The sequence below is a fragment of the Caretta caretta genome, chromosome 3 (genome assembly GCF_965140235.1).
Source record: "Caretta caretta isolate rCarCar2 chromosome 3, rCarCar1.hap1, whole genome shotgun sequence".
In the NCBI taxonomy this organism is placed as follows: Eukaryota; Metazoa; Chordata; order Testudines; family Cheloniidae; genus Caretta; species Caretta caretta.
Window position 1 is genome coordinate 142,336,373 of NC_134208.1, and position 24,821 is coordinate 142,361,193.

Sequence of the window (24,821 nt, forward strand, 5' to 3'; positions counted from 1 at the left end):
AAGTGAGAACTGTACACTCTATTATTCTGTGTAATTGAAATCAATATATGTGAAAATATAGAAAACATCCAAAAATATTCAAATAAATCATATTCTGTTATTTTTTAACAGTGCGATTAATCGTGATTACTTATTTTGTATTTTTTGTGGGGGGAGGGATAGCTCAGTGGTTTGAGCATTGGCCTGCTAAACCCAGGGTTGTGAGTTCAATCCTTGAGGGGGCCATTTAGGGATCTGGGGCAAAAATTGGGGATTGGTCCTGCTTTGAGCAGGGGGTTGGACTAGATGACTTCCTGAGGTCCCTTCCAACCCTGATATTCTATGATTCTATTCTATGATTCTATGATTTAATTGCTTGACAGCCCTAAAAATATGTAATACAGCATCATCTGAATCCTTTGTTGTTAATTAGATCTAAGTAAATTGCAATAATTCCCACATTACAGCTTCTGACTAACAGATGTGCTGTCTTGCCCACAAATATAGTATGTTTGCTACTAGTATGGGTAACTGGCACAGTGGGTTAATGCAGTGTTTCACCTCTAGACATCTGGGCTCACACCCTGACTCAAGCCTTGTGTAAAAATGAGTTTGTAGTCACTGAGGACTTTTTTTTAAGCACACCTCATTCATACTGCTGCGACCTGGTTTGGCATGTTTCCATCTCTCCTCCGGAGAAGTGTAGGAGGAGGATGACAGTGGCGGCTGGAGGTCGAGAATGAGAAGCATTGAAAGAGATTGTGAAGAGGTTTTTGCAGCACCTACCCACACTGGGCCTGTGGTGGATGAATAAAAGTACCGTAAAGAGTATAGCATTATGTACCTGTTTGAAAACATAAAGGTGCCATTCTTATGAAGTGAAAATGATAGTTCCATCTATTCCTCCCCAGCTGGTGTATCTGAATGACATTGTCATGAAGGTGATTGCATAGGTTCTGTGAATACTTACTGGACTCTTTGCATAATTTAAGGCCTGCTGCTGACTCTCATGTTGAGCAGTCCCTGACTCACCCAAGTAGTCTCATGGAATCATCAGGGCAGAGTACTATTCAACATGATAAAGCGTGGCACTGTTGGGTCATGAAATCATCAACTGTTTAGGGCAAGGAACGAACGTCTATTTCTTCCTGTTTGTAGGGGACTATGCAAGATAATAAAACTGTAGAAATAATAATTCACTGTAGCGGAGCCAGAAAAGACTGAGCTGTATAAAAAGATGATACGGCAAAGGAAGCACGGCATATAGTATGGGAGGGCATTTAATACAGATAGAAAGTGTTGGATCCTGATAATTCCAGGCTCGCTCATGGGAGTGTTCAGTAATATAAAAACAGAATATCTAGCATAGCTCATATCATTGGCCCGTATGATCTATTATCCTGTCTCTTCCATCAGTGATTGCTTCCTGTTTGCGCCGAGGAAGGTGAAAATTAAAGCATAAACTGTGCAACATAGGTCTCTGGGGAAAAAGAATTACTTCCTGACTCCCATGGACAATCAGCTGACACAGTGAAGTAGGAGGTTTGATTATCCACATCGTTTCCTTTGTACCATAACTACAGAATAAATGTTATTAATGGTTACACAATTGTCCAGACTGTCACATGGTAGTTGCTCCTGTGATTAAACCAGGCCCAGCTCCCTCTGCATCAGAACAGGTGGGTCCAAGTGAGCCAGTTAAAGGGGGGTGGGCTACACTTGTGGATAATAAAGCCTAAGCCCCCCTAAGGTCCTTACCCTTACCCTTGCTCCGCCTGTTCCTGCCACATCTCCAAACCCTCCCTCAAGGGCCCTGCCTGCCACTCACTGCTCTTTGCGCTCCCCCAAGCGCCTCCCCCAGCTGCCAAACAGCTGATCGGCAGCACTTCCTAACAGCTGATTGGGGGCCCTGCCTAACAGCAGTGGCTGCTGGGTGCTGAGCACCCACTATTTTTTTTTCTGTGCTTGCTTGAGTCCCGGAGCACCCAAGGAGTCAGCGCCTAGATGAGCGCTTAGATCAGCCCTTGCTATCAGGGGAGACTGAGGTGGATCTTTGTTACCAGGGAAGAGGGGAGGAAGAGAGGCAGGGTACCAAGGAACAACCTTTGGCCGTGAGGGGATGCTCAGGTGGCAGCCACCACATTACAGATCCCTAAAAAAATCTAGCTGTTATTTTGCCTGAATGCCATCATGAAGTAGTGAGTGCCACAGGTTGACTAGAGGATTCTCGAAGAAGTGCTTCCCTTTTATTGTTTCAAAATTTACTTTTCTTGCTCAAAGATTCTAAATACACTTTAATTTCAAGTGTCACAAGGTCGTAGAGATTAGCAATAGAAAACCCTTCTTAAAACACCCACTACTCTTTTCAGAATTTCCCTGGCCTAATAGGACTCATTGTCTGTCTGATATTTAGCCTATATTCTCCCCTTAGTAACTTCATCCATTCCTTTTCGTTATATCTCCTTTTTTCCAACCTAACAAAATCCTTATCTACCTTTTAAGTATTTCATTCAGGGTTGGACTGATTTGAGCTGGTTGGGATCCTAAAGCTATCCCACCCTGCCTGCTAAATAGGCTTGTGGTAAAAATGGGAAATTTTGCCATTGACTTCAAAGGGACCATGGTTTCACGTATATTTTGACCTGGTTGAGCACAGACTGTGCCAAATAAGCACAATATATATTTTGCAAAAGCAGCTTTAATATCTACCTATATTCTGCCTGAAAACAGCCCTTACACACAACCCCGCTTTAGTGCTTAATGGTTAGGAATGATTTGAACAGGGATTAGGGTCCAGGCTTCGGCCTGCGCATATGGGCATATATTTATAACCTCCACCCACTTCCCAATGGCACTTTCGTGACTTTCTGGAAGAGGCAGTATCAGGATGGCAAGTTTCTGTCATTTATTCATCTGCTGCCCAGGGGTTTCCAGGCCTCTTTTCATGTGAGGCATTGCCTAGAATGTGTTTTGTTTTTAATTCATTTTGTCTTGGGACATTAAGATTTTTTGTACGGGGAAATGTGTTGCTCTGAGTCAGCATCACTAGAGACCAATGGGAGTGTAGATTAGCTCTTCAAAGTACAGGTTAGACGACTTCAAAAATTATAATTACATAGTTTGAACTTGGTTTTACAGATAGCAATTTGCTAAGTCTTATTTTTTTCAATTTTATAATGTCCATTTTGAAGGATTTAAAAATAATAATTTTCCTCACTGCAATTTTCTTAACCCCTTCAATACCTGTGAACACTGCAAACACTATACTAGAACTTCTGATGAAGCAACATCTACCAAGTCATTGCATGTCTTGGCTCTCCTTTCAAATCAATGGCCATATGTCAAAATACATATTCCAAGATATGCCTAAATGCTAAATCCCTAAAATTTGCCAAACCTAATTCTTTAAAATCTGACAAACTTCACTGATTGACAGTCAAACTAATAACTACTAGAGCTGATTGAAAACTTTTCAACTGAACTTTTTTTTTTTTGGTCAGATTTTTTATATTCAAAATCTAAAGTTTCCTTGGAAACGTGTCAGTTTTGATGAAATTTCATTTTCAAAAAAGATATTTAAAAATCATTCTGGAAGGTCCAAAAGTCTCTTATCAGCATGTAACATTTTGATTTTTTTGTTTTGTTTTGAAATGACTTTTTTGCTTTTAAATTTACTATTTTATATTGTTATAAATTGTATTATAATTTTTAAAAGTCTGGATCAGAAGCAAACATTTTGATTTTATGAAAACAGAAAGTTTTAATTGACCTGATAAGAAATTTTTGAAAAAATAATTATTTCACTAGAAATCTTGAATTTGTTTTGTTTTCATTCCAATTTTGGACTAAAACAAATTTTGAAATGTCAAAATTTCCCATGGAACCGAAATTCTGGGTTTTGACTAGTTCTAATAATTACCTTTTCAAAAATGCAGCTGTTGTTAGTTAAATGTCTCTCTTTCATATTTGGAAAGGGGCTTCAACTGCACATTTTGAAGCAGGACCCAGATTTCAAATACCCTGAAATTTAGAGATGCATGGGTTCAGGTTTTTGTTCAGTCCTCTGTGAAGAGAGGGGCTACCTGCAAAATTCGGTTCCAAATTTGAACACTCAGACACACAATTCAGATTTTTTGTTTTCATCCGGGCACATCTCCTAATTGCCAGACCTAGTTCCTATTCACTTTGGAAGTGGTTAGGGCTTTATACTGCAAGGCATTGAGCATCTCATAAAGTTGCTCAGCGCTTTGCAGGACTGAGCCCATGGATACTACATTGTAAAATGTACAATAGAAAATAGAGACAGACAGTTCTTATGAATTAACCTGATTAACAATAAGGCCAAAATCCTGCAAGAAAAACTGCCCGGGCAGACCCCCTGTTCCTCTGAAGTCTATAGGGCTCTGCATGGGGACAAGTGTCCACCTATGCAGAGTCACTTGTAGATTCAGGGTCTAAATATGTTCAAAGGATAGCTGGAAGAGGTGGCACAAAACACAAGTTTGAGTTTTGCAGAGAAATCTGGTAATGAAATAGAAACAATAATATAGATACTGCTCTGCAGAGTACAGAGCACGCAAAGGAGGCTCAGAATTGTGGCTCCAAACTCTGGTATCTAAGTATCTCCGACTCTGTGGACAGGGAAATACTTACCACTTTGAGGCATTTCAGATATGTAACTGTGGGTAAATGCTGCCATTTCAACAGCTACCATGGTTCATCTGTTATAGCTGAATCTTAAAGGCAGAATAGCTATGGTCTGCAGGCATCATATCTATCAAGTGAATTAAAAAAAAAACCTAACTCCCAGATGAACTAGCAGGGGGTTGTTGAGTTATTCGCAGCTGGACGTCACTATTACATAAATCTCACTTTCCTCCCTTTGGCTAAGTCCATCTGGTCACTTGCAATATTTTAACATACATTTCAGAAAAAGTTGTAGCCTGTGGATGTTCATGCTCTGAGAGGACTAGTAAATTAGCCTTCCTGTGCATGTCAGTGAGCTGTACAGAAAGGATTTGACCCATAGACCAGAACAGTTCTGAAGAAGTTATTACAATCTGTCAAGTCAATAATTCACATTTTAGAAAAACCCTAAGTACAAATTTACAACTTGGTTTCATTTTACAACCTATCAGGCCATTAATCAGAGCTTTAAAAAGTCCCTTAATGCAGTTTTACATAATCTGTGTTCCTATGTTTTGACATGAGAGACTATAGCCGCTCAGTTAAAACAATATTAGGAGGCCTACTGAGGCTATGTCTACACTGCCTCTCAGTTCAGACTAGGTGATTTGAATAGCTTTCTTCCTTTAATCTTTTCTTTTCTTATGTTACCAGACATAAAAAATCCTCCATCCCAATGCTAATCTGTGGTGGTGGCAGGCATAGAGGGTGAATGACCCTAAAAGGGAAGATCGCTTTACTGCATCAAAGAGCCAGTTGCTTCCACCATTTGTTGGGCCTGTTCATTGGCTGCTATTGTCCTGTCCGCTGTCTGGGATGCTGGGCCACCCTTGACTAACAGTCAGTAATATTACCATGGGAATTATCCTGGCAGGTGAAAAGGTGCTTTTAAAAGGATTTATGGGACAGAATCACCAAAGGCTGGAATAAGTTATATGCACGGTAGGCCTTTGCCTAGGACCCTCAGCTCTGGAAACACTTGATTAGTTGATGTGCATGCTGACATCACAGTGACATCAATATGCTCAAACTGGAGATCATGAGGGGCAATTTGCATGAGGCAGGGGAAGTCTGTGCTAGAGAAGGGACGAAGCAACAATGCCTTGTGACCTAAACCCGTGGGAGAGGAGAATGTTGCAGACCTACTGTCTGCACCCCTCTGCAGAGATCTACTTCAGCTGTTCACAACCACCACCTTAGATCCCTGTCTTCAGGTGAGCCAAGGAAAGACCATCACTGCAGCTTCACCCACGAAGAGGAGGGATGTCTGCATGATCTGCAGACAATGGAGATGCAGAGATAGCTGAGGATGTGGTTTGGGGATTCTCTGTTCCTGCTGGTGTGATAGAAAGACACATCATGGGTGTCAGAGCCCAGGCTGAGATTGCACGGTTGGAAATTTAAAGAAATATCTTGGCTTGAAAACTGAGTACAGTGGATTTGGAAACCAATTATACAAAATCTTTCTGGAACCCTACAATGCTGTTTTTACAAAGTCACTTTTCAGGGTAGTACCACACTTTAAGACAGCCCTGTTTGCACCATCTTATTCGTTTATATCAGTAGTGACATTGGCCTTTCAGCCATTACAAATCATCTGTCCACTTCCATCGGAAGGGAATTGTGGAAGAAGAGGATGAAGTCGCTGTGTGCTTTTTCCATAGGACTGGTGCTTGAAAAGTTTTGCATTGGACAATCAAACCTACTTAATCCTCCTAAACTTGGTTGCTATATTGACGGGCAGAGGTAAAGTGGTTACCATTCACTTGGCTTTCACTGTTTGTCCAATTAACTTGTTAATCTGAGGTTTTTAAAACCAAATATAAATGCATTTTACAAATTGATTTAGATTAAGGAGCTCAGACTGTATAGAGTTACAGAGGATTGTTTTGGAGTGCACCTGGAAACCAAGATAAAATAACCCTATGTAAGAAGTAGCTTGAGAACAAAGTACCATTATGACAAAGCTTTGCTCTAATAAAGTTCTGGTAATAATGACCATTGCCTGCATACTCAATAAGATCTTATTTTGTGTTTTGGTCATACAAGAAAGCTAATTATATCTGATACAAAAACAGATTTGCAGAACTCAGTAAAGTTAGGTTTTATAGACGTTGTGGACAGCAGCTGCAGGCTATCAATCTGGCTCCATGATAAATGATTCTGACATTTTCCACAGACACAACTTGCAAAGAAGGCCTTTTATTTATTCTCAAATGTTGAATTCTGCATTATTGATCAGGTGCCATTTGTTAAAGGTTGCTACTTGCTAGAAAGAATTACACAGCCCCTGAGCTACATATAACATAATGAATTATTCCATTAAATAATAGCTACGTTAAGAGAACATTAAGATTGCATGGTTGAGCACTCAAGTCAGAAAATGATGGCTAAGGTTGAAGTCGATGGGAATTTTGCCGGAGTAAGGATTGCAAAATACTGCCAAGCATATATACAATGAATGCTAACAAGCAGTGTATGTTCATTCTATGGCATTTAGTTAGTTACCTGTTTTTATTCACAGACACCAGCGTTATGTATTATACCATTTTACAAGGCAACAAGCAAGTGGCTGAGATTATTAGTGTTAAGACTGACTAGGCCGATTGTTTGGCTGTTTCAAATTGCTACACTGTTTCATTTATCAGGGTTGAGGGTCAATAGTGGTGCTATGCTGTAAATTGCAGCTGAGAATACAGAGGAGGTTCACAGCTCAATGCAATGTTAGACAAGTTCAGTTTTTCAAGTTAGCAGCTCTGTTTAGTTCCCCTCTGGGCAGTCATGTTTAGTCTTCTGTCTTATCCTTTTATCTGCCTTTCTAGCCCAATATCCTCTTGCTTCTATTAGTCACAAGGCCAAATTGTGCCCTCAGATTCAATACTGTATATCCAGAGTGACAACAGGAAGTTACTATGGATTTACACCAGTGTAATTGAGAGCACAGTTCGGTCCAAACTCTGTACCCCCCCGGAAGCAATGCTTGCTGAGCACCAGCGTGTTAGGGCCAAATTTGCCCAGACTTGTGTCCCCTGGAATTCCATTGACTTTAGTGGGGCTGCCGAGGTTGTGAGTGAGGGCAGCATTCAATCCTTAATAAGGGCTAGATTCTGGCATCTCTCTTCAGGATTTGCAGCCCCTTACGCTGTGCATGGTCCCTTTGCTTTCAGAATGGCGGAAGAATCAGGTCCCCGGATACTGATCTGTTGTTTGTATTGTGTTAGCGCTCCATAAATAAGATATGAATAGTTGATTGTTCGGATTAGAGTCTGAAGGTCAAAGCAAACAAGTAATCCTGAGCAAATAAAACCTATTGAAGGAAAATGTCAGTTAAAAGGGTTCCTCACTGAGAGGAAGGATAGCCTCGTGTTTATGGGACAGGTGTGGGAGACAGGATCTAGGTTCTATTTCCCGGGCATCCTATGTGATCTTGGACAACTCACTTAATCCCTTTAATATTTAGTTTCCCCGTCTGTAAAATGAGGACAAGGAGACTTACCTCACGAGCATGTCATGAGACTTAATACATGCATGTTTGTAAAGCATGCTGAGATCTTCAGATGGAAGGTGTGGTAACAATGGGAAATATTATTGTTTGGGGTGGAAACCCTGTATTTATTGTTTTCATTTAATAAGCTCCCTTTACCTTTTATCTTTTTTGATTGTTGTTGCTCATTTCTAGATTTTGAGCCTGATTCTGATTTCATTTACCCCAGCGTGAATCAGGAGTAATTTCACTGAAGATAAGGAAGTTAGATTGGTATAAAATTGAAGTGAAATCTGGATCTACTCTTGAGTTTTTTTCAATGTGAAAAAGCTTCCATTTTCTGCAAAGGCTAACTGCAGAATCACATCTCTTGCCTGTGAAAGCAAATCATTAAATGTCCTGATATTTTCCCATAGCCTTAATCCCAGAAGCCTATTCCCAAACTCCCAGCTGCACACTACACACCCATTTAAGGTTGCCATACCCCTTTCAAAGGTAGGGTTCTTGTGCTGTGTACACAATAATAGACAAGCTATGTCATCTTATACGGTAATGTCACCTCCTTGGATTTATGTTGACTCCACCGAGCAATGCTATTCCTCCTGCTTGTTTTCTTCTTGACAAATGCATATTGGTCTAGAGCTTTGGAATTTTTTTTCTCTCACTGAACTCCCAAATCTTTTCCCTGCTCAGTACCTTGAATCACCTCCCTGGCTCTGCGCATACTTTTCCACACTTATCTACATTAAACTGCAATTTGTCACCTATTGCTGCTCAGCTTTAAATAATGTAAATCCTTCTTATCTGATTGCGCTGCTGCTCATTATTTACGGTGCCACACCATACAATGTCATGTGCAGACTTGGAAATCTTCCTTCATGCGTAATCATGGAGATCATTTGTATAAATAATAAAAAGGCCTAGGCTTCTTTGTCTTTTGTGCAATGCCTAAGCAGTCTTTGTCTGGCTAACACTTACAGCAGAAGTCATCTCAAAGGCATGCTTAACAGTGACTTCAGAATTGTTTTTCTTTTTTCTAATTTTTTCCATTAAAATTCTCATTTGATTAAACAAGAAACAGAGCATCTTGCTAAATAGGAGCTCCTGGTCTCTGCCCTTGTACCTTATCACGTATAATGAGAAACCCTGACTGCCCCTCTATCTAGTTAGAGAATTAAGGTAAACTAGCTGCTGAATGTACGAGGTCAGTTATAATGCACCTATGTAATACTTGTTTGCTTCACAAAGAGGATACTGGTGTTTTTAGCAGTATGTTGAGTATGGAGCAATGTATCATCTTAAATACATAGCGAGGAAGTTTGAGATGTTGATGCTGTGTGAAATCCACCTGCTTCCTGCTGCTTTCTCTGTATAGACACATTCACACCAGGGATGGAGAGCCCTAACAGCTCTGAAATCAGTGTGGTTCTGTTTTGCAGGAGGAACAGGTTTCTAGGAGGGAACCATGAGTGCAGTAGAGCAGAGCTCCCTTAAGGCTTCCTGCACTGCAGCAGATTCAGTGTTTCTGTGGGTGGTGTAGCCATAGACTAGACAAAAGGGCCAGTGGACTCCTCACTGCCTGGATTCCCCAGTCATTACCCTTCTCATGATGGGAACACACTGTGCCCATGGGGGTTTCTGCGGTTTTGAGGCTATGTGATAAAGGCAGACGAGCCATTCCACTGCTACTCCAAATCCAATGTCTTTGGGGACATATATGTCCCTGGTCTCTGCAGATTTTCTTGGTGCACAGAATGCCCTTTCTGGGGTGTGCATGGAGGCAGCATTTGGCCTGTGGTATGCATGGGAGGCTGGTACTCCTTCTGAGCTTTGTGTATTTGATGTATGTTCTAAAAGGCTGAACGCTAATCAGAATGTGAGTATCCCTGTGGGATATTGAGGAGAGGATTTAGGGGAACCGGGTTAGAGTTGTGTTTGGGTTTGGGGGAAACTCCAGCCTAAAAGCCCATTAAAAGTGAAGCTGTGCATAAAAGATGGTCAGTTTAGAAAGGGGAGGAAACCTGACCACAGGGAAAGCGGAGCCCTCATTAGCATTCTTGAAATTCATGGCAGTCAAACATATTTTTGGTTACATTTTTAATCGAAGCTGGAGAACACATTCTGTACTGAAGGGGAGAAGTGGAGCAGAAGTTTTCCTCTTTCTACTGGTATTGGAAACCCTGGAGTACTTTGTATGCAAAGCTTCTATTGACTTCACTGGTAGGTGTCCTCTAAAAGATCCACATAATAGTTCTGGAGGAGACGAGTTTGACAGCTTGTTCAGGGATGTTTAGGTTGGGCTGTTCTGGTTTGAGTCCCTCTCTTATGGAAATAATATGAAATGTCTGATTTAAAGAAATTTCCAGGAGAGGACAGAATTCCATCTTCAACATACAATCCGGATTAAAATGTTGCTGGGCCTTTTGCAAGTAGGCAGGTGTGTATGTTGGGGGTAAGAGGGGAGAGGGGGCACCCAAGGACCCAGGTCACTCTCTGTCCCTGTGCTCGGGGAAGCATAGAGACTGCTCCCTTCATGCTCCTTTGGGAGGCAAAATTGCCCATAAGGGGCAGGGAAGAACAAAAAGGATAGTGCAGAGTACATGATCCCATGGGTGTTGGGCAATTCAGGGAGGGATTATGCCTTCTGGTGATGTGATCCAAACTCCTCTGTCCCTAAAAACAATGATATTGAGTGTCCAGGGAGATTGAAGTGCTCTCCTACTGGTTTTTGAATGTTACAATTCTTGATGTCTGATTTGTGTCCATTTATTCTTTTCATAGAGACTGTCGGGTTTGTCCAATGTACATGGCAGAGGGGCATTGCTGGCACATGATGACATATATCACATTGTTAGATGTGCAGGTGAACAAGCCTTTGATGGTGTGGCTGATGTGGTTAGGTCCTATGATGGTGTCCCCTGAAAAGATATGCGGACAGAGTTGGCAACGGGGTTTGTTGCAGGGATTGGTTCCTGGGTTAGTGTTTTTATTGTGTGGTGTGTGGTTGCTGGTGCGTATTTGCTTCAGGTTGGGGGACTGTCTGTAAATGAGGACTGGCCTGTCTCCCAAGGTCTGTGAGACACCTTCTTGTTAACTGTTAACCTTCTTGTAATTTTCTCTCCCTTGGTATTCACCCCTTCTTGTTAACTGTTGAGAATAGGCCACTTCCACCTTAATTGAATTGGCTCATTAGCACTGATGCCCCACTTGGTAAGGCAACTCCCATCTTTTCATGTGCTATAATATATATTCTGCTTACTGTATTTTTCACTCCATGCATCTGATGAAGTGGGTTTTAGCCCACGAAAGCTTATGCCGAAATAAATTTGTTAGTCTCTAAGGTGCCACAAGGACTCCTCGTTGTTTTTGCTGATGCAGCCTAACACGGCTACCACTCTGAAACCTGTCCCTAAAAAGAAAAGAACCATAAAGTTGCACTCTTCTTCATTAGGTTAACAAATGACCAGATGGCAAAGCAACTTCTCATGTGATTTGGCAGGGACATATAAGCTGGTTTCAGGCAGTATGTGGTACTCAGCATTGTCTCCATATCAGTCCAAATGATTACAGAATTTAAGGCTGCTCCCTATATGAACAAGATCCAACTGGCTTAGGCTTCGTCTTGTGACCTAAAAGAGTTTGTACTGTTGACCTCTTATATACCCCCTCATATTTTCTTTTGTCCTTTCAGTTATATTAGTTACAGAAACAACAATGTGTAGATGGCTAGGTATCTGTAGGGAGTATAATTATTGCTGTACAACCCAAGATAGGTTATAATGTGTGAAATCTGCGCTGATGACATTTGTTTGAGTGACAGTGAGGGATTGGTTGCTAATTTGAAGGTGGAAGGCAATTTCAGTGAATGTGATTATGAAATGATAGATTTCATGATTCTAAGGAAAGGAAAGAGTGAGAGCAACAGAATAAGGACAATAGGCTTTGAAAACAGACTTCAACAAACTCTAAGAACTAGTAGGTAAGGGAAGGGAAGAAGGAGTTCAGGAGAATTGGCACTTTCTCAGAGATAATATTACAGGCGCAACAGCAAATCATCCCAATGGAAGGAAAGACAGAAAGAATAGTAAGGGGTCAGTATGGCTCCTTCAGGAACTCTTTAATGATCTGAAAATCAAAAAGGAATCTTACAAAGAGTAGAAACATGGATAAATTGCTAAGGATGAGTACAAAAGAATAGCACAAGCATGTAGAGACAAAATCGGAAAGGCTAACACACAAAAAGAGTTACATCTTGCAAGGGAAATAGAGGTATTAAAAAGAGGTTCTATAAATACATTAGAAGCAAGAGAAAGACAAAGTGTAGTTCCTCTACTTAGTGGGGAAGTAGAGCTAATAATGGATGTTATCAACAAGGCTGTGGTGTTTAATGTTAATTTTGCTGCAGTCTTCACTAAAAAGGTAAATTGTGACCAGATCCTTAACACAATTAATGTTATCAACAAGGGGGAAGGAACACAAGCCAAAATAAGGAAAGAACTGGTTAAAGACTACTTGAGCCCAGGCTGGAAGGGTCTCTAGCCTGTGAGTAATAATACCTGAAGTTTCAAGCTGCAGGTCAATGCAGCTGGCTTTCAAGAATATCTGTAATCTGCCTAAGACAACATTTAGGATGAGAAATTACTATTTGTAGACAATTTCTTTCGTGAATCAAGCTTAGTTTGCATGCTTTGTTTTATTTGCTTAATAATCTGCTTTGTTCTGTTTGCTATCTTTATAATAACTTAAAACCTGTCTTTTATAGTTAATACATTTTTATTTATTATTAAACCCATTACATTCTAACTGGGGGGGGGGGTGGCAAGAAGTCGTGCATATCTCTCTTCACATTGAGGAAGAGGCAAATTTTTATGAACTTGCACTGTGCATATTTTTCTATACAGTGCAAGACAATGTACCTTTGGGTCTGCACTCCAAGGGAGGTGGGCACCAGAGTGCTTGGGCAAGTCCCTTAAACTGAGTCGTCCCAGAACTAATCTCAGTGTCTGTGTCTTTCTGCAGCTGGGTGTGGCCCTGCCTGTGGGTGTGCTAGAGGAGGTTTAAGAGCCTGGCTCAGCAAGACAGGTTAAAGGGGGGCCAGGCTGGCAGAACAGGTGGGCTCAGTGGTATCTCAGTACATCCAGTGGCACTGTGAAGGGGGCAACCCGTCACAGTGATATATCTTGATTTTTAGTAAGGCTTTTTTGACACAGCTCCACATGACATTCTGATAAGCAAACTAGGAAAATGTGGTCTAGATGAAATAACTATAAATTGCATGCAAAACTGATTGAAAGACTGTATTTAAAGAGTAGTTATCAATGGTTCACATTCAAACTGGAGGGATATATCTAATGGAGTCCTGCAGGGATCTATCCTGGTTCCAGTACTAGTCAATATTTTCATTAATGTCTTAGATAATGGAGTGGAGAGTATGCTTATAAAATATGCAGTTAATACCAAACTGGGAGGGGCTGTTAGCATTTTGGAGGACAGGATGAGAATTCAAAAGGACCTTGATTATTTGGAGAACCAGTCTAATATCAACAAGATGCAATTCAATAAAGTGCAAATTACAGCACTTAGGAAGGAAAAAGCAAATGCACAACTACAAAATGGGGAATAACTGGCTAGGTGGTAGTATTACTGAAAAAGGTCTGGGGTTATAGTGGATAACAAATTGAATATGAATCAACAATGTGATGTACTTGCCAAAAAAAAAGGGGGGAGGAGGGGGGCTACTGTCATTCCAGGCAGGTCATATGTAAGACATGGGATGTAATTTCCCACTCTTCTCAGCACTGGTGAGGCCTCAGGTGGAGTACTGCGTCCACATCTGGGCGCCACACTCTGAGAAAGATGTGGACAAATAGGAGAAAGTCCAGAAAAGAGCAACAAAAATGATAGAAGGTTTAGAAAGGAATGAGGAAAGGTTAAAAACTGGGCATATTAAATCTTGAGAAAAGAAGACTGAGGGGGAACCTGATAATAGTATTCAGATATGTTAAGGCTTGTTATAAAGGGGACAAGGATCAATTGTTTTCCATGTCCACTGGAGGTAGGAGAAGAAGTAATCAACTTAATCTGCAGCAAGCGAGATTTAGGTTAGAACTTTCTAACTATAAGAATAGTAAGCATTGGAATAGGCTTCCAAGGGAGGTTGTGAAATTGCTGTCACTGGAGATTTTTAAGAACAAGTTAGACACATACCTGTCAGGGATGGTCTAGGTATATGTGTGTGTGTGACAGTCTGTATCCCTATGTTCATCCTTTGTACAATGATATATGATGATATATTTTGTACAAAGTATGCCTTGTGAGGTATCATTTGAAAACTTATAATTTGCTGATTATTATTGTCCTGGTAAAATAGGTGTGGGAACATAGTATGTAAAGTTATAAAATTCTACTGTATTACATTGCTGAGACATGTTCCAAGTTTAGAAAAGCAGGCACAAACCAGTTCCTCAGAGACAAAAGGCAAACGGATGCCTCAGCCAGGTGTCAACAAAATCAAATGGACTGTCACCTGGTTAAACGGTCACCCTTTGGTAGGAAAAAGGGTACATTTTGGAAAAGAAACTGCTGTAGGTTCCCGTACCCACAGACTTGCTGTCTCCTGAACGTCAGCTGGAGATGATTTTCAAAGAAAAAGAGAACTATAAGAGAGAGGAACAGGACCCCCCCCCCCAAAAAAATCTCTCCCTTCATCTCTACTGACAGCTTCGACAACACTTGAAGGACAAAGGAAGCACCATTGGACTGGGGAGGGATCCTGGCAGAAAGGAATTCAGCCAGTAAGATTACTAGAACATGTGGTGAGAGAGACGTTTGCTTTGAATTCACTTAGCTTGCTAAGTTAGGTGTCAGTTGTATTTTACCTTGTATTTCTTTGTAACCAATTCTGACTTTATGCCTCATTACTTGTAATTGCTTAAAAATCTATCTTTCTGTAATTAATACACTTGTTTTATTGTTTTATCTAAACCAGCGTGCTTGGATTGAAGTGTTTGGCAAACTCCATTTGAGATAACAGGATTTGTGCATATCATTTTCTATTAATAAAATCATGGACTTTATATTAGTTTGTGTTGTCCATGAGAGGGCTGGGCAGTACAGTATGCACATTTAAGGGGGCAGTCTGGGACTGGGAATTAGTTGGTGTTGCCCTGCAGTGTAATTCAATAGTGGCTGGCTATAGCACTCATACAGTATAGCTGGGAGTAATTTCCATGCTAGAGGCTATGTGAGTGTTGACCAGGAGTGGTTGCTCTCACAGTGAAGTAGTGTAAAAGGCACCTCAGGCTGGAGAATTGAGGGACTAGAGCTGTTCGACAGTCTAGACTGTACCCTGGGTAATGTCACAGTGTGATTCTGCCTCAGCATGGGGGGATGGACTAGATCAGTGGTTCTCAAATTGTGGGTTGGGACCCCAAAGTGGGTCACAACCGGTCAACGGGGCTGGCTTAGACTTTTTTGGGGCCCAGGGCTGAAGGCAAAGCCTGGGGCCAAGCTGAAGCCCAAGCCCCACTGCCTGGGGCTGAAGTCCTTGGGCTCAGGCTTCAGTCCCCCTTCCTGGGGTTGAGTAGCAATTTTTATTGTTAGAAGGGGGTCGCAGTGCAATGAAGTTTGAGAACCCCTGGACTAGATGGCCTCTCCAGATTGCTTCCAGTTTTACAGTTGTATGATTCTATGATTTACTGCTGGAAGCACAAATCATCTTTACAGCTCTGCAGATTGGTGATGATGAGTCAATAAAGGAGATAAGCCTCCTTGTTGGTTTTACCAGCACGGAAGAAATGGAAGGGGTGCCTAGAAGAGAAGGAAACATAGAACCATAATGGAATAATATTTGAAAGACCCATCTGTTTTTTGGTGGCACTTCTGCTCATGCATCCATACTTTAAAGTGGCTCTGGATTGAGATCTGTGTTTTCTGGAGTACACCATTGATTTTATCTCCCAGCTTTCAACTTTTTTACCATATTTTTTCCCCATTCTTCTTCTTTCATAACTTTTTCCTTTTTTGTTGTCTGTGTGCTGACATTAGACCCCCTGGGACTGATTCTGATCTCACGTACACTGGTGTAAATCAGGAGTTACTCTAATCAAGCCAATGGAGGCATGCTGGTGTAAAATGGGTGAGATCATCATCATCAAGGATGAGGCCTTGTCTAGAGTTTTTTCAAAGCAGAGACATTGGCCCTTATTCTCCCCTCATTTGCACTGGTTTTATCCTGGTGTGACTCAAGTGGGGTTACAGGTGTGAAAGACAGAAGAATCGGACCCCTTTTGTAACACACGTAGCATCCAATGGGCTCTGTACAAATAGAATAATAAGGAATAGTGTGTGTTAGTTTTCTGCTGAGTTGCCATAACATTTTTATCTTTAACTGTTTGTGCCTTTTGATAGGTGATATAAATGGTGGTGTAATTTACAACTCCAGTGTAAATAGATAAGAAAATTGGACCAGTCTTCTGTGTACAGGATAAGGGGGGGAAACCACAAAGGAACCATTTGTGGGTCCCCAATCTTGGATGCAGCCAGGGACCAATTTGTCTCCCAATATAATTTAGAGCACCTTCAGCACTGCTCCTCAACCCTGGGGCCATCTGCCTTCTGGGGATTGCAGGGCAACAAGGATTTTGGTCTTGCCCCTCCCCGTGTGCATACTTCTGGCTTGGACTAGTGCTGGAGGCTGGGCTATGCCAGCTTTATGCCACTGAGCAGTGCTCCTGGTGTTGGCAGTATCCATAGAGCCTGCTCTGCAGCCCCCTTGTGCTGGCTATAGGGGAGTGAAGGATTTAGCCCAATAGATGTAAGTGGCATACGGTAACTTGCACAGATCTGACAATTAGTGGGTATGCAAAATTCAGCACTTGCATAAGAGGACGCCATTCCAATCAGGTACCACTGGAGGTTGCACTCATGTCAATGTGAAATTGCTCCCTAGTAGAGTTGTGGATAGTGAAGGTGGGAATTAAACTAGAAGTGTGGGTTTTATCTTGCATCTTCCTGTTAGCTGCTTATCCTGCTACATCCTCTCTTCCATTCTCTTGGAGTATGAGTTACAAACCCACTGAATCCCAAACGAATGTCAATACCAGAGCACTGCTTTGCCACTTGCACACAATGGCCTGATTCTCTTCTCACTCAAACTAATGTAAATCAGCAGGGGGTCCACGGAATCCAGCAGAATTACACCACTGATTATAAATGGCATGAGAGGAGAAAATTACATTTTCTGACCAAGTTACACCTGATGTAACTTACCCCATGGTTTTTGTCACTTCTGAGCTTGGCCCAGAGATTTCCATTGCAGCTGCCTTCACTTACTCCAGGCTGCATTTGGTTGAATTTGGCCTGATCTCTTTATCTTGACCATCTAGATTTCATTTTAACCTTAACAGTTATGTCTTCTGAGCTGGAAGAAAAGGATGTGAGTCTCCTTGAAATGGTGAAACTTACCAAAACACTTCCAGATCATCTGGACAGTGCGGGAAAGCTTCTAGCTTTACATCCATCGTGTGAAAAAGTACACGTGCATAAGCAATGAGAAGTTATAGATTTTATTGTGTTGTAATGTTTTGTGTTTGGCTACAACAAAATATATCTGCTGCCATTATTTACAGAAGTAACGGTGAGAAATTACAAAGCCCACTCTTCATTAACCTCCAATAAGGCTGTTCCTGCAGCCAGTGATTGCCATTACATTGATGGAGTGCTAATATTGCTCAATAGCCTTGCTCTGCCTGTCTCTCCACTGAATACATCACAATCCCTGCCTCCCCTCACTCTACAGTGTATGTCCAACAGAAGGTGCTGAAATGATTGATGAGTGAAGCAGCTCATAAAGACAAGCACACTGCCCAAAGCAACAGCTGTCTAACCCTATCCGCTGAATAATTAGATAAATGAGCCTCAAACTAGATCTTACAGTCAGGGGTAGGAGGAAGCGAGAATATCCCCAATGTTGAAGCAGGTCTCAGAAGACTTGTGTTCCCTTATTCCAGCTTCCATTCCTGGTTATTGGTGTTTTATGCAGTTTACCTACCCCATGTTCCATACTTCACTGCCAGGAATCCGCAAGTCCCCGGCAGGCATTTGAGAGAGGGACATATCACTGGCTTAGTTTAGCTTTTTTTCTTCCCCTGTGGACCTGACTGTTGTAGTTTCCGGCACTCACAGAAGCTTTGTCTTTCTGTGCAGATTGAGAACGTAAGAAAAGGGCCATGGTGGGTCACCAAATGGGCTTATCAGAGGAAAAAACCTGCAGTTAACCAATTCTCTCCTCTTGATTGAAGATCACCATGTTTTGGAGGCACAGTGTGAAAGGTGGGAAGTGAGTCAGCATGGTTCTTCAGCCTAAATTACATAGTGACCATTAACAAATCCACATGTACTTACAGCTACTGTACAGTGGTCTAGAAATGACAAAATTAGTTCCCTATGCATAAAATAACGGTGCTATGACTGACACTACTGAGCGGGACCTGTGAGTAAATGGTGACTTTCTCATGCCGGTGACCCCTGGACATAAAGACATCCGTAAAAGTGGTGTTACAATTTAAAACCAGGCCTGGGTAATGAAAGCCCAAGCAGTATGGGCTTGATTCTGCTTTCGCTTACATCAATGTAGATCAAGAGCAACACCGTTGAAGCCAATCAACAGAGTGCAGAACTGGTGTAAGAGCACAATAAAGGCCTATAGACTGTACCCGAAACCCCTTGAAATCAATTAAAGGACTCCTAATAATTCAGTGCTCTTCTATCAAGCCCTGTATGCACAACTGAGACGAGTGGGCTTGGATTGTGCCCTGTATCCTCAAGTTTGCAAGCACTGGTGCTGCTGCCCCTGGAGTGTGCAATATTAGGAGGCAAGGCTTAGGTTTAGGCAAAGAAACTTCACAATACAGGAAAAGAATTCATTCAAACCAGTGTAAATCCAGAGTAAGCAGACTGAGTTAATCTGGATTGATATGGGTATGAGACCAAAATTTGACCCAGAATGTTTGTTTTATCAATACTGTGTGTTCCAAGAGCACACTCTTGTGTCTTGCTTTTTTTTTTTTTCTGTTTTATGGAAACAATCAGAGAAGTCTATCTGAAGCTTGACACTGTCAAGGACCTGAACGATTATTGGGACTCAAATAAGAACTTCAGCAGGCAGTCTGAGTGGTCCTGTAAATCACAGGTGGTATATCCTAACCCCTTAATTACAGGGGATTAGTTGGGAAGTGTAGCAATGGACTCGGGGAATAATGACACACAGGAAGCGAAGCATAAAAACCCAATTTCCTGCCTTTAAGGAGAAAAATCTCAATTTATAGTTCATTTAAATTGCAAGGCAAGGCAAAAAGTATTAAAGTTCTTAAACCCCACTGTTCAGCTGGCTTCAAATGAACTGCACTATATTCTCTCTTACCCAGAGCAGCAGCTGTGATCTTCAACCTGAAATTGAACTGAAAGTCTTTTAAGACCATTAGGTTCCTGGAGCTATACCCATAGCTGAATGAATTACTGTTCTACCTTCTTTCATACTGCCTCCCTGGTGTAGTATATTGCTTGGTCCTGCACTGGCTTTAAACCCATCACCCCTACCTGTTCATAAATTGCATGTGAAATTGTGAAATGGGAGTTCAATGGGCCATGTGGCTTCATCAGTTCTGCCTTATGTAGTCGATTTGATTTACTATTGTCATAACCAGAGTTGGGGAATTTTCTTGTGTGACATCTTCTCTATTAAGTTACATCGGTAATAATTAGAATATGTAATAATAATTTGCACTTCAGTAGCACCCTCCATCTGAGAATCCTTAAAGCACTTGACCAATGTAATTGAATGTAGCCATACAACTTTCCTGTGAGGGAGGTGGTAAGACACTGCATGTCTTTGGCAAATCCGGAGATAGAATCCATATCTCCTGGCTCTCAGTCATTTATGCCTTACCCACAAACCATTTGCTCCAAATATGAATATCCCTTTGACCTGGATATGACGTAATGTTTTACTGTGCTTAGCATATAGTACCAGGGTTACATGTGTGAATCTAAATATCAATATCCCCATTTTGCAGGCCACCTCTACTGTATCTTATACCTTTTCTGTTTGTTCCTTCTTCAACTATACGCAATAGCAGCTCTCTTTAGACTGTAAATTATACTTATTTTGCACACCTAGGGCTTGATTCTTCTTCCAATTAATTTGGCGTAAAACAGGAATAACTCAATTGAAATCAAGGGAATTACAATATGATAAAACTGGTATAATTGAGAGCAGAGTCAGGCTCCTACAAAATGCTAAATCAGTGGTAATCCTTTGTTACTACTCACACTCACTTTTCACGTCGGTTATACACCCAGTGTTTAATTTAAAGCACTGTTTTTGTTCACATTCATTTTGTCCAAGAGATTTCCATGACAGTTGCATTTCTTTTTCTAGGTCCAGATTTGCTCCATAATGAGTTTGTGTCTAGTAAAAACCTGCCTATGTTCTATTAGTCTTTTTTCAGAGAGGACATTGCTTTCAAAGAGGTTGGTAAAACCTCAACCTCCAAAAAAGTCATTCCAACTTTGTGGCTGAGACTGTGGTGTCCCCTTAAAATATCTGCTAAAAGCCACACTAAGTGACATTGTAGATTAACAGTCGAAGGGACATCTCCCATGTTTAATAATTAAAGGAATATTTAGTTTTGGAAACTAATATAAATATTACCTATCCAAACTGTTTATAATATTTGGAGAAAACTGTTTAAATTCATAGGGAAAATAACGATGTGAAGTTGATCCACTTTTTCCTAGTCTTAGACAATTTTTAAACACTCCTCTTTGCCATTTCATCGTACAAGAAAGGTCAGCTAAGACCTTTTGTGTCTAATTAGCTCTTACAGCCGTTTCACCCTGGGGTGACTCCAGTTGACATTAGTGGAGCTGCTTCTGATTTTCAAGCATGTGAGATCAGAATCTGGCAGTCCTTGCATCTGGTTTATAGTGGGCATCTACTAAGTGGACGATGACACAAGGCAGTCCTGTGATTTGCCTAAGGTCATTACCCTGTCGTGAGTGTCTCTCTTAACTGAGGTTACAGTCCAGAATTCTCTGATCAACATAATCATTCTTCACTTTGACCAATAGAAACTCCTCGGTCTCTTCTTCAAAACAAATGAAAGACCAACGCTCTGGAATTATCAATGTGCATTGCAACACAGTGTCGTCATCTTACCTCACATATATCAGAAGACCAGGAACTAGTAGGCAAATAATGTATGCTATCTGTCTCTGGGGTCTTCCCTGATGAACTTGGGATGGCAGTTTATTCAGCAAATTTACCACTAATGATAGTAAATTTTATAGTTTCAGCTACACTGGTTTTTTATGCCAGTGAGAGAGAAACCTGGCTCCTGAAACCTCTGCCATCCTAAAAGCAGAAACATTTGTTGGAGAATAGAACGGTCCGTTATGTTAATTCAGCAACTAGAAGAAATGGGCCTAATTCTGATTTCACTTATCCAGGTGTAAATCAGGAGTAACTCCACTGCAGCTAAGGAAGTTACACTGATGTAAAACCGATGTAACTGAGATTAGAATCAGTCCTGGGGTGTATTCAGTCAGGTCTTCTCCCTGCATGAAGTGATAAGGAATTTTCAGGATCTGAGTTATTAGCTCTCAAATACAACACCTGAACACACAGAAAAAATAGATTTTAAAAGTGCATCAGGCAATTTATTTTTATTTACAGTGTTATGTCAGTTTGATTTCCAGCAGATCAGTCTAATCCAGCAGATCCCAAATGTTGGCATCTGTTTAAAAATAGAGGACGCTGCTGAGAAAGCAAACAGGGAGCAAGATGCAAGCAGGAAAACTGTTAAAGGGTTATATTTGCTCTTTTGTTTTCTTGCCCTGCCAGGGACTTATTGCTGTGCTTCCTCCCTCCTTCATTGACTTGACTAGTGAGCTCTCCCTGAGCTGCCTGGAGAATTGCATCTGCAATCAATTAATTATATTGAGCCAAATTCAGCCCTAGAGCTCTAATGGGTGTAACTCCCACTTTCTTCAATGGTAGCTGGGCCTACCTACAGCAGAGCTGAATAGAATGCCTTTAACACAATATGGAAAGTGGGGCAGTGTAACAAAAAAAGCCTTTTAAAATGAGGGATTGGGGAGAAAGGTTAAACAGACAGTGAGGCTGAATAAATGAGGACAGAACCTTCCACACTCCAACAGTGTTTCTCTGCTTTATCTTAATTGATAGTGGAACACAGAACAGAAAGCCTGCGTACAGAGTCTTAACCAGACTCCCTGTCTAATGATCAAATTGTTTTCTTACGATAATAGATTTAGGGCCAAATCACCCCTTTTAGGCATGAGTATACGCAGAAAGGAACACAAAAATACTGAATGGACTACACTGATGCCTGGTGTAATTCCATTGTCAGTGGAGTTATAGCAATGATGAAATTGTCCCAGTGAGTTTGAACTCACCAAGCTTCTGATTTAATCTCATCTCAGTTTGGAGGGCTAGTGCCACCATGAAGGGGGATCCTCACCCACAAGGAGTGCCATCCCAAAGGGGGAGAGGAGCATTTGGCATTGGGTCCATTCCCCGCTTGTGCACAGACTATATTCAGATGGTAATTTGCATGAAATTGCTCTGTTTGCATTGCAAAGAGAAAGAAACTGTATTTGCCTCAAAATTTGGAAAATAGTCTTCTTTAAGGCATACATGCCCTTCCATAATGTTAACAGTAGTTATGCTTTCACACTATGATGAGGACACCACTTACTGCACTGCTACTTGCCCAAACTTGTGTGTTTGATACAATTGACATATTTAAGAAGCTTTTAACCATAAGTTCTGTCTGGTTGCCGTCTTGAAGTCAGTCTGCTTCCGGACAAAACAACACAGCCATGACTTGAAAGGAAATACACAGGAGTTGACAAAGATGGGGAATGTATCCTACAAAGTTCAAAAAGTCAAGTGCCAAATAATAGTAAAATTACTGAAGGGACCAAAGCTGTGTTGAATTATCAGTGGTTTTGCTTATATCTAAATTGCTTACAAGTTTGGTTAATGATACTGTATAACCTCATTACATCCCACAGAGATGTATCTTAGTTATAGAAATAACACCTTGTTATGTACTCATCTAATGGGTTGTGAGCGAACGTGTTTTAACACATCCTTTAACACTTATTACATTCCAGACCCTTGGAGATAATTTCAAAAGCTGACCATTAAAACTAGGCTCTTTCACAACTCTTTGATGACACTATGAACTGGGCATTTAATGTCTGCATTTGGATTAGAAATTAAAACGTGTAAATTACAGATATAGCTTTTATGTGCTTGCTTTATTGATCAGTCGTCTTCATAGAAACAGCATCAGTCTTGATAGCTTAGCAGCCTAGATTACCTTTTGGTTTGCTTAATTGGTCTACCAGGGTGCAGTTAATTTTCTATTTATGTGAATCGCAAGACAAAAAAAGAGGATGTAATACCTTTGTACTAGAGTAACAGAGACATTAAAATACATTGATGTGCCTGGTAATTATTAAATATACAAGCTGACCATTAAGGCAAGAGAGAGGGGGCCCTCGGCCTTATTAATTGTGCACTGTAGGCCAAATCCTGCTTCCTTTACGAGCACTTGGATGTCTATTGACCTCAGTGGCCCCACTGGCTTGAGTAAAGCAAGAATGATTTGGCTCACTGAAATTTGAAAACCCATTTAAAAAATCCTAAACTCTAGTATATTCAGTGCTCTAATTAAATGTGGTTTTCTTTCTGTGTTTGCTGACAGGTGAAAGTCATGGTGCGCATTTGTTCCACCCTTGCCAGGGATACATCTGAGTCCAGCTCCTTCTTAAAGGTTGATCCCCGTAAGAAGCAAATTACTCTGTATGACCCATTGTCTTGTGGAGGCCAGAACACCTTCCAGAAAAGGGGCAATCAGGTTCCCCCCAAGATGTTTGCTTTTGATGCAGTTTTCCCCCAAGATGCATCTCAGGTAGGCAACGTATGACTTGGACTAACAAGGATCTAAGATGCTTTCCAGGTTGCACTAGTGTGCCCAAGAGGCATATTCATCCCTGCTGTAATTTCAGAGATTTCACCGGAGTTAGACCAGGGATTAATTCGGTCCATAGATGCCAGCAATATTGTGACAAATACATTAAATCAAATCTCTTTAATATGATGATCAGATTTTCTTTAATCTAGCGGTTCTCAAACTCTGGGTCAGGACCCCAAAGTGGGTCGAGACCTCATTTTAATGGGGTCGCCATGGGCTAGCTTAGATTTAGGCTAGCTTTGGCCCCCAAATCCGGGGTGGCAGGGATTGGGCAGGCTAAGGCTTCAGTCCCCCCTCCTGGGGTCGTGTAGTAATTTTTGTTGTCAGAAGGGGGTCACGGTGCAATGAAGTTTTGAGAATCCCTACTTTAATCTTTTGCATTACATGTGCGATAAATCATACGAGTGATATAAAATGCTGCCTAGCCTGCAAATAAACACCAGACAGCAGTATTTGATGGTACGCTTTCAACTGTTTTTGGTTAGTGCTCATGTTGATCATATCAGTGTTGCAAGTCAGTAATGTGAAGATGGCTAATCCTACATTCTGTCCTCAATTTATTAAAAAGCAGAGGAATATTTATGTCAGGTTTTTCCACCCAGTTC

The 24,821-nt window shown here is 41.1% G+C and overlaps 1 protein-coding gene across 2 annotated transcripts in view; it reads left to right on the forward strand.

The window, feature by feature from the left end:
- The window catches only part of KIF26B (kinesin family member 26B), a 426,203-nt gene that overhangs the window by 308,245 nt on the left and 93,137 nt on the right, over positions 1–24,821 (forward strand). For both annotated transcript variants that reach the window (XM_075126974.1, XM_075126975.1), the window contains one exon: positions 23,947–24,153. In XM_075126974.1, the coding sequence (XP_074983075.1) occupies positions 23,947–24,153 (207 nt within the window). The remainder of the gene's footprint in view (positions 1–23,946; positions 24,154–24,821) is intronic.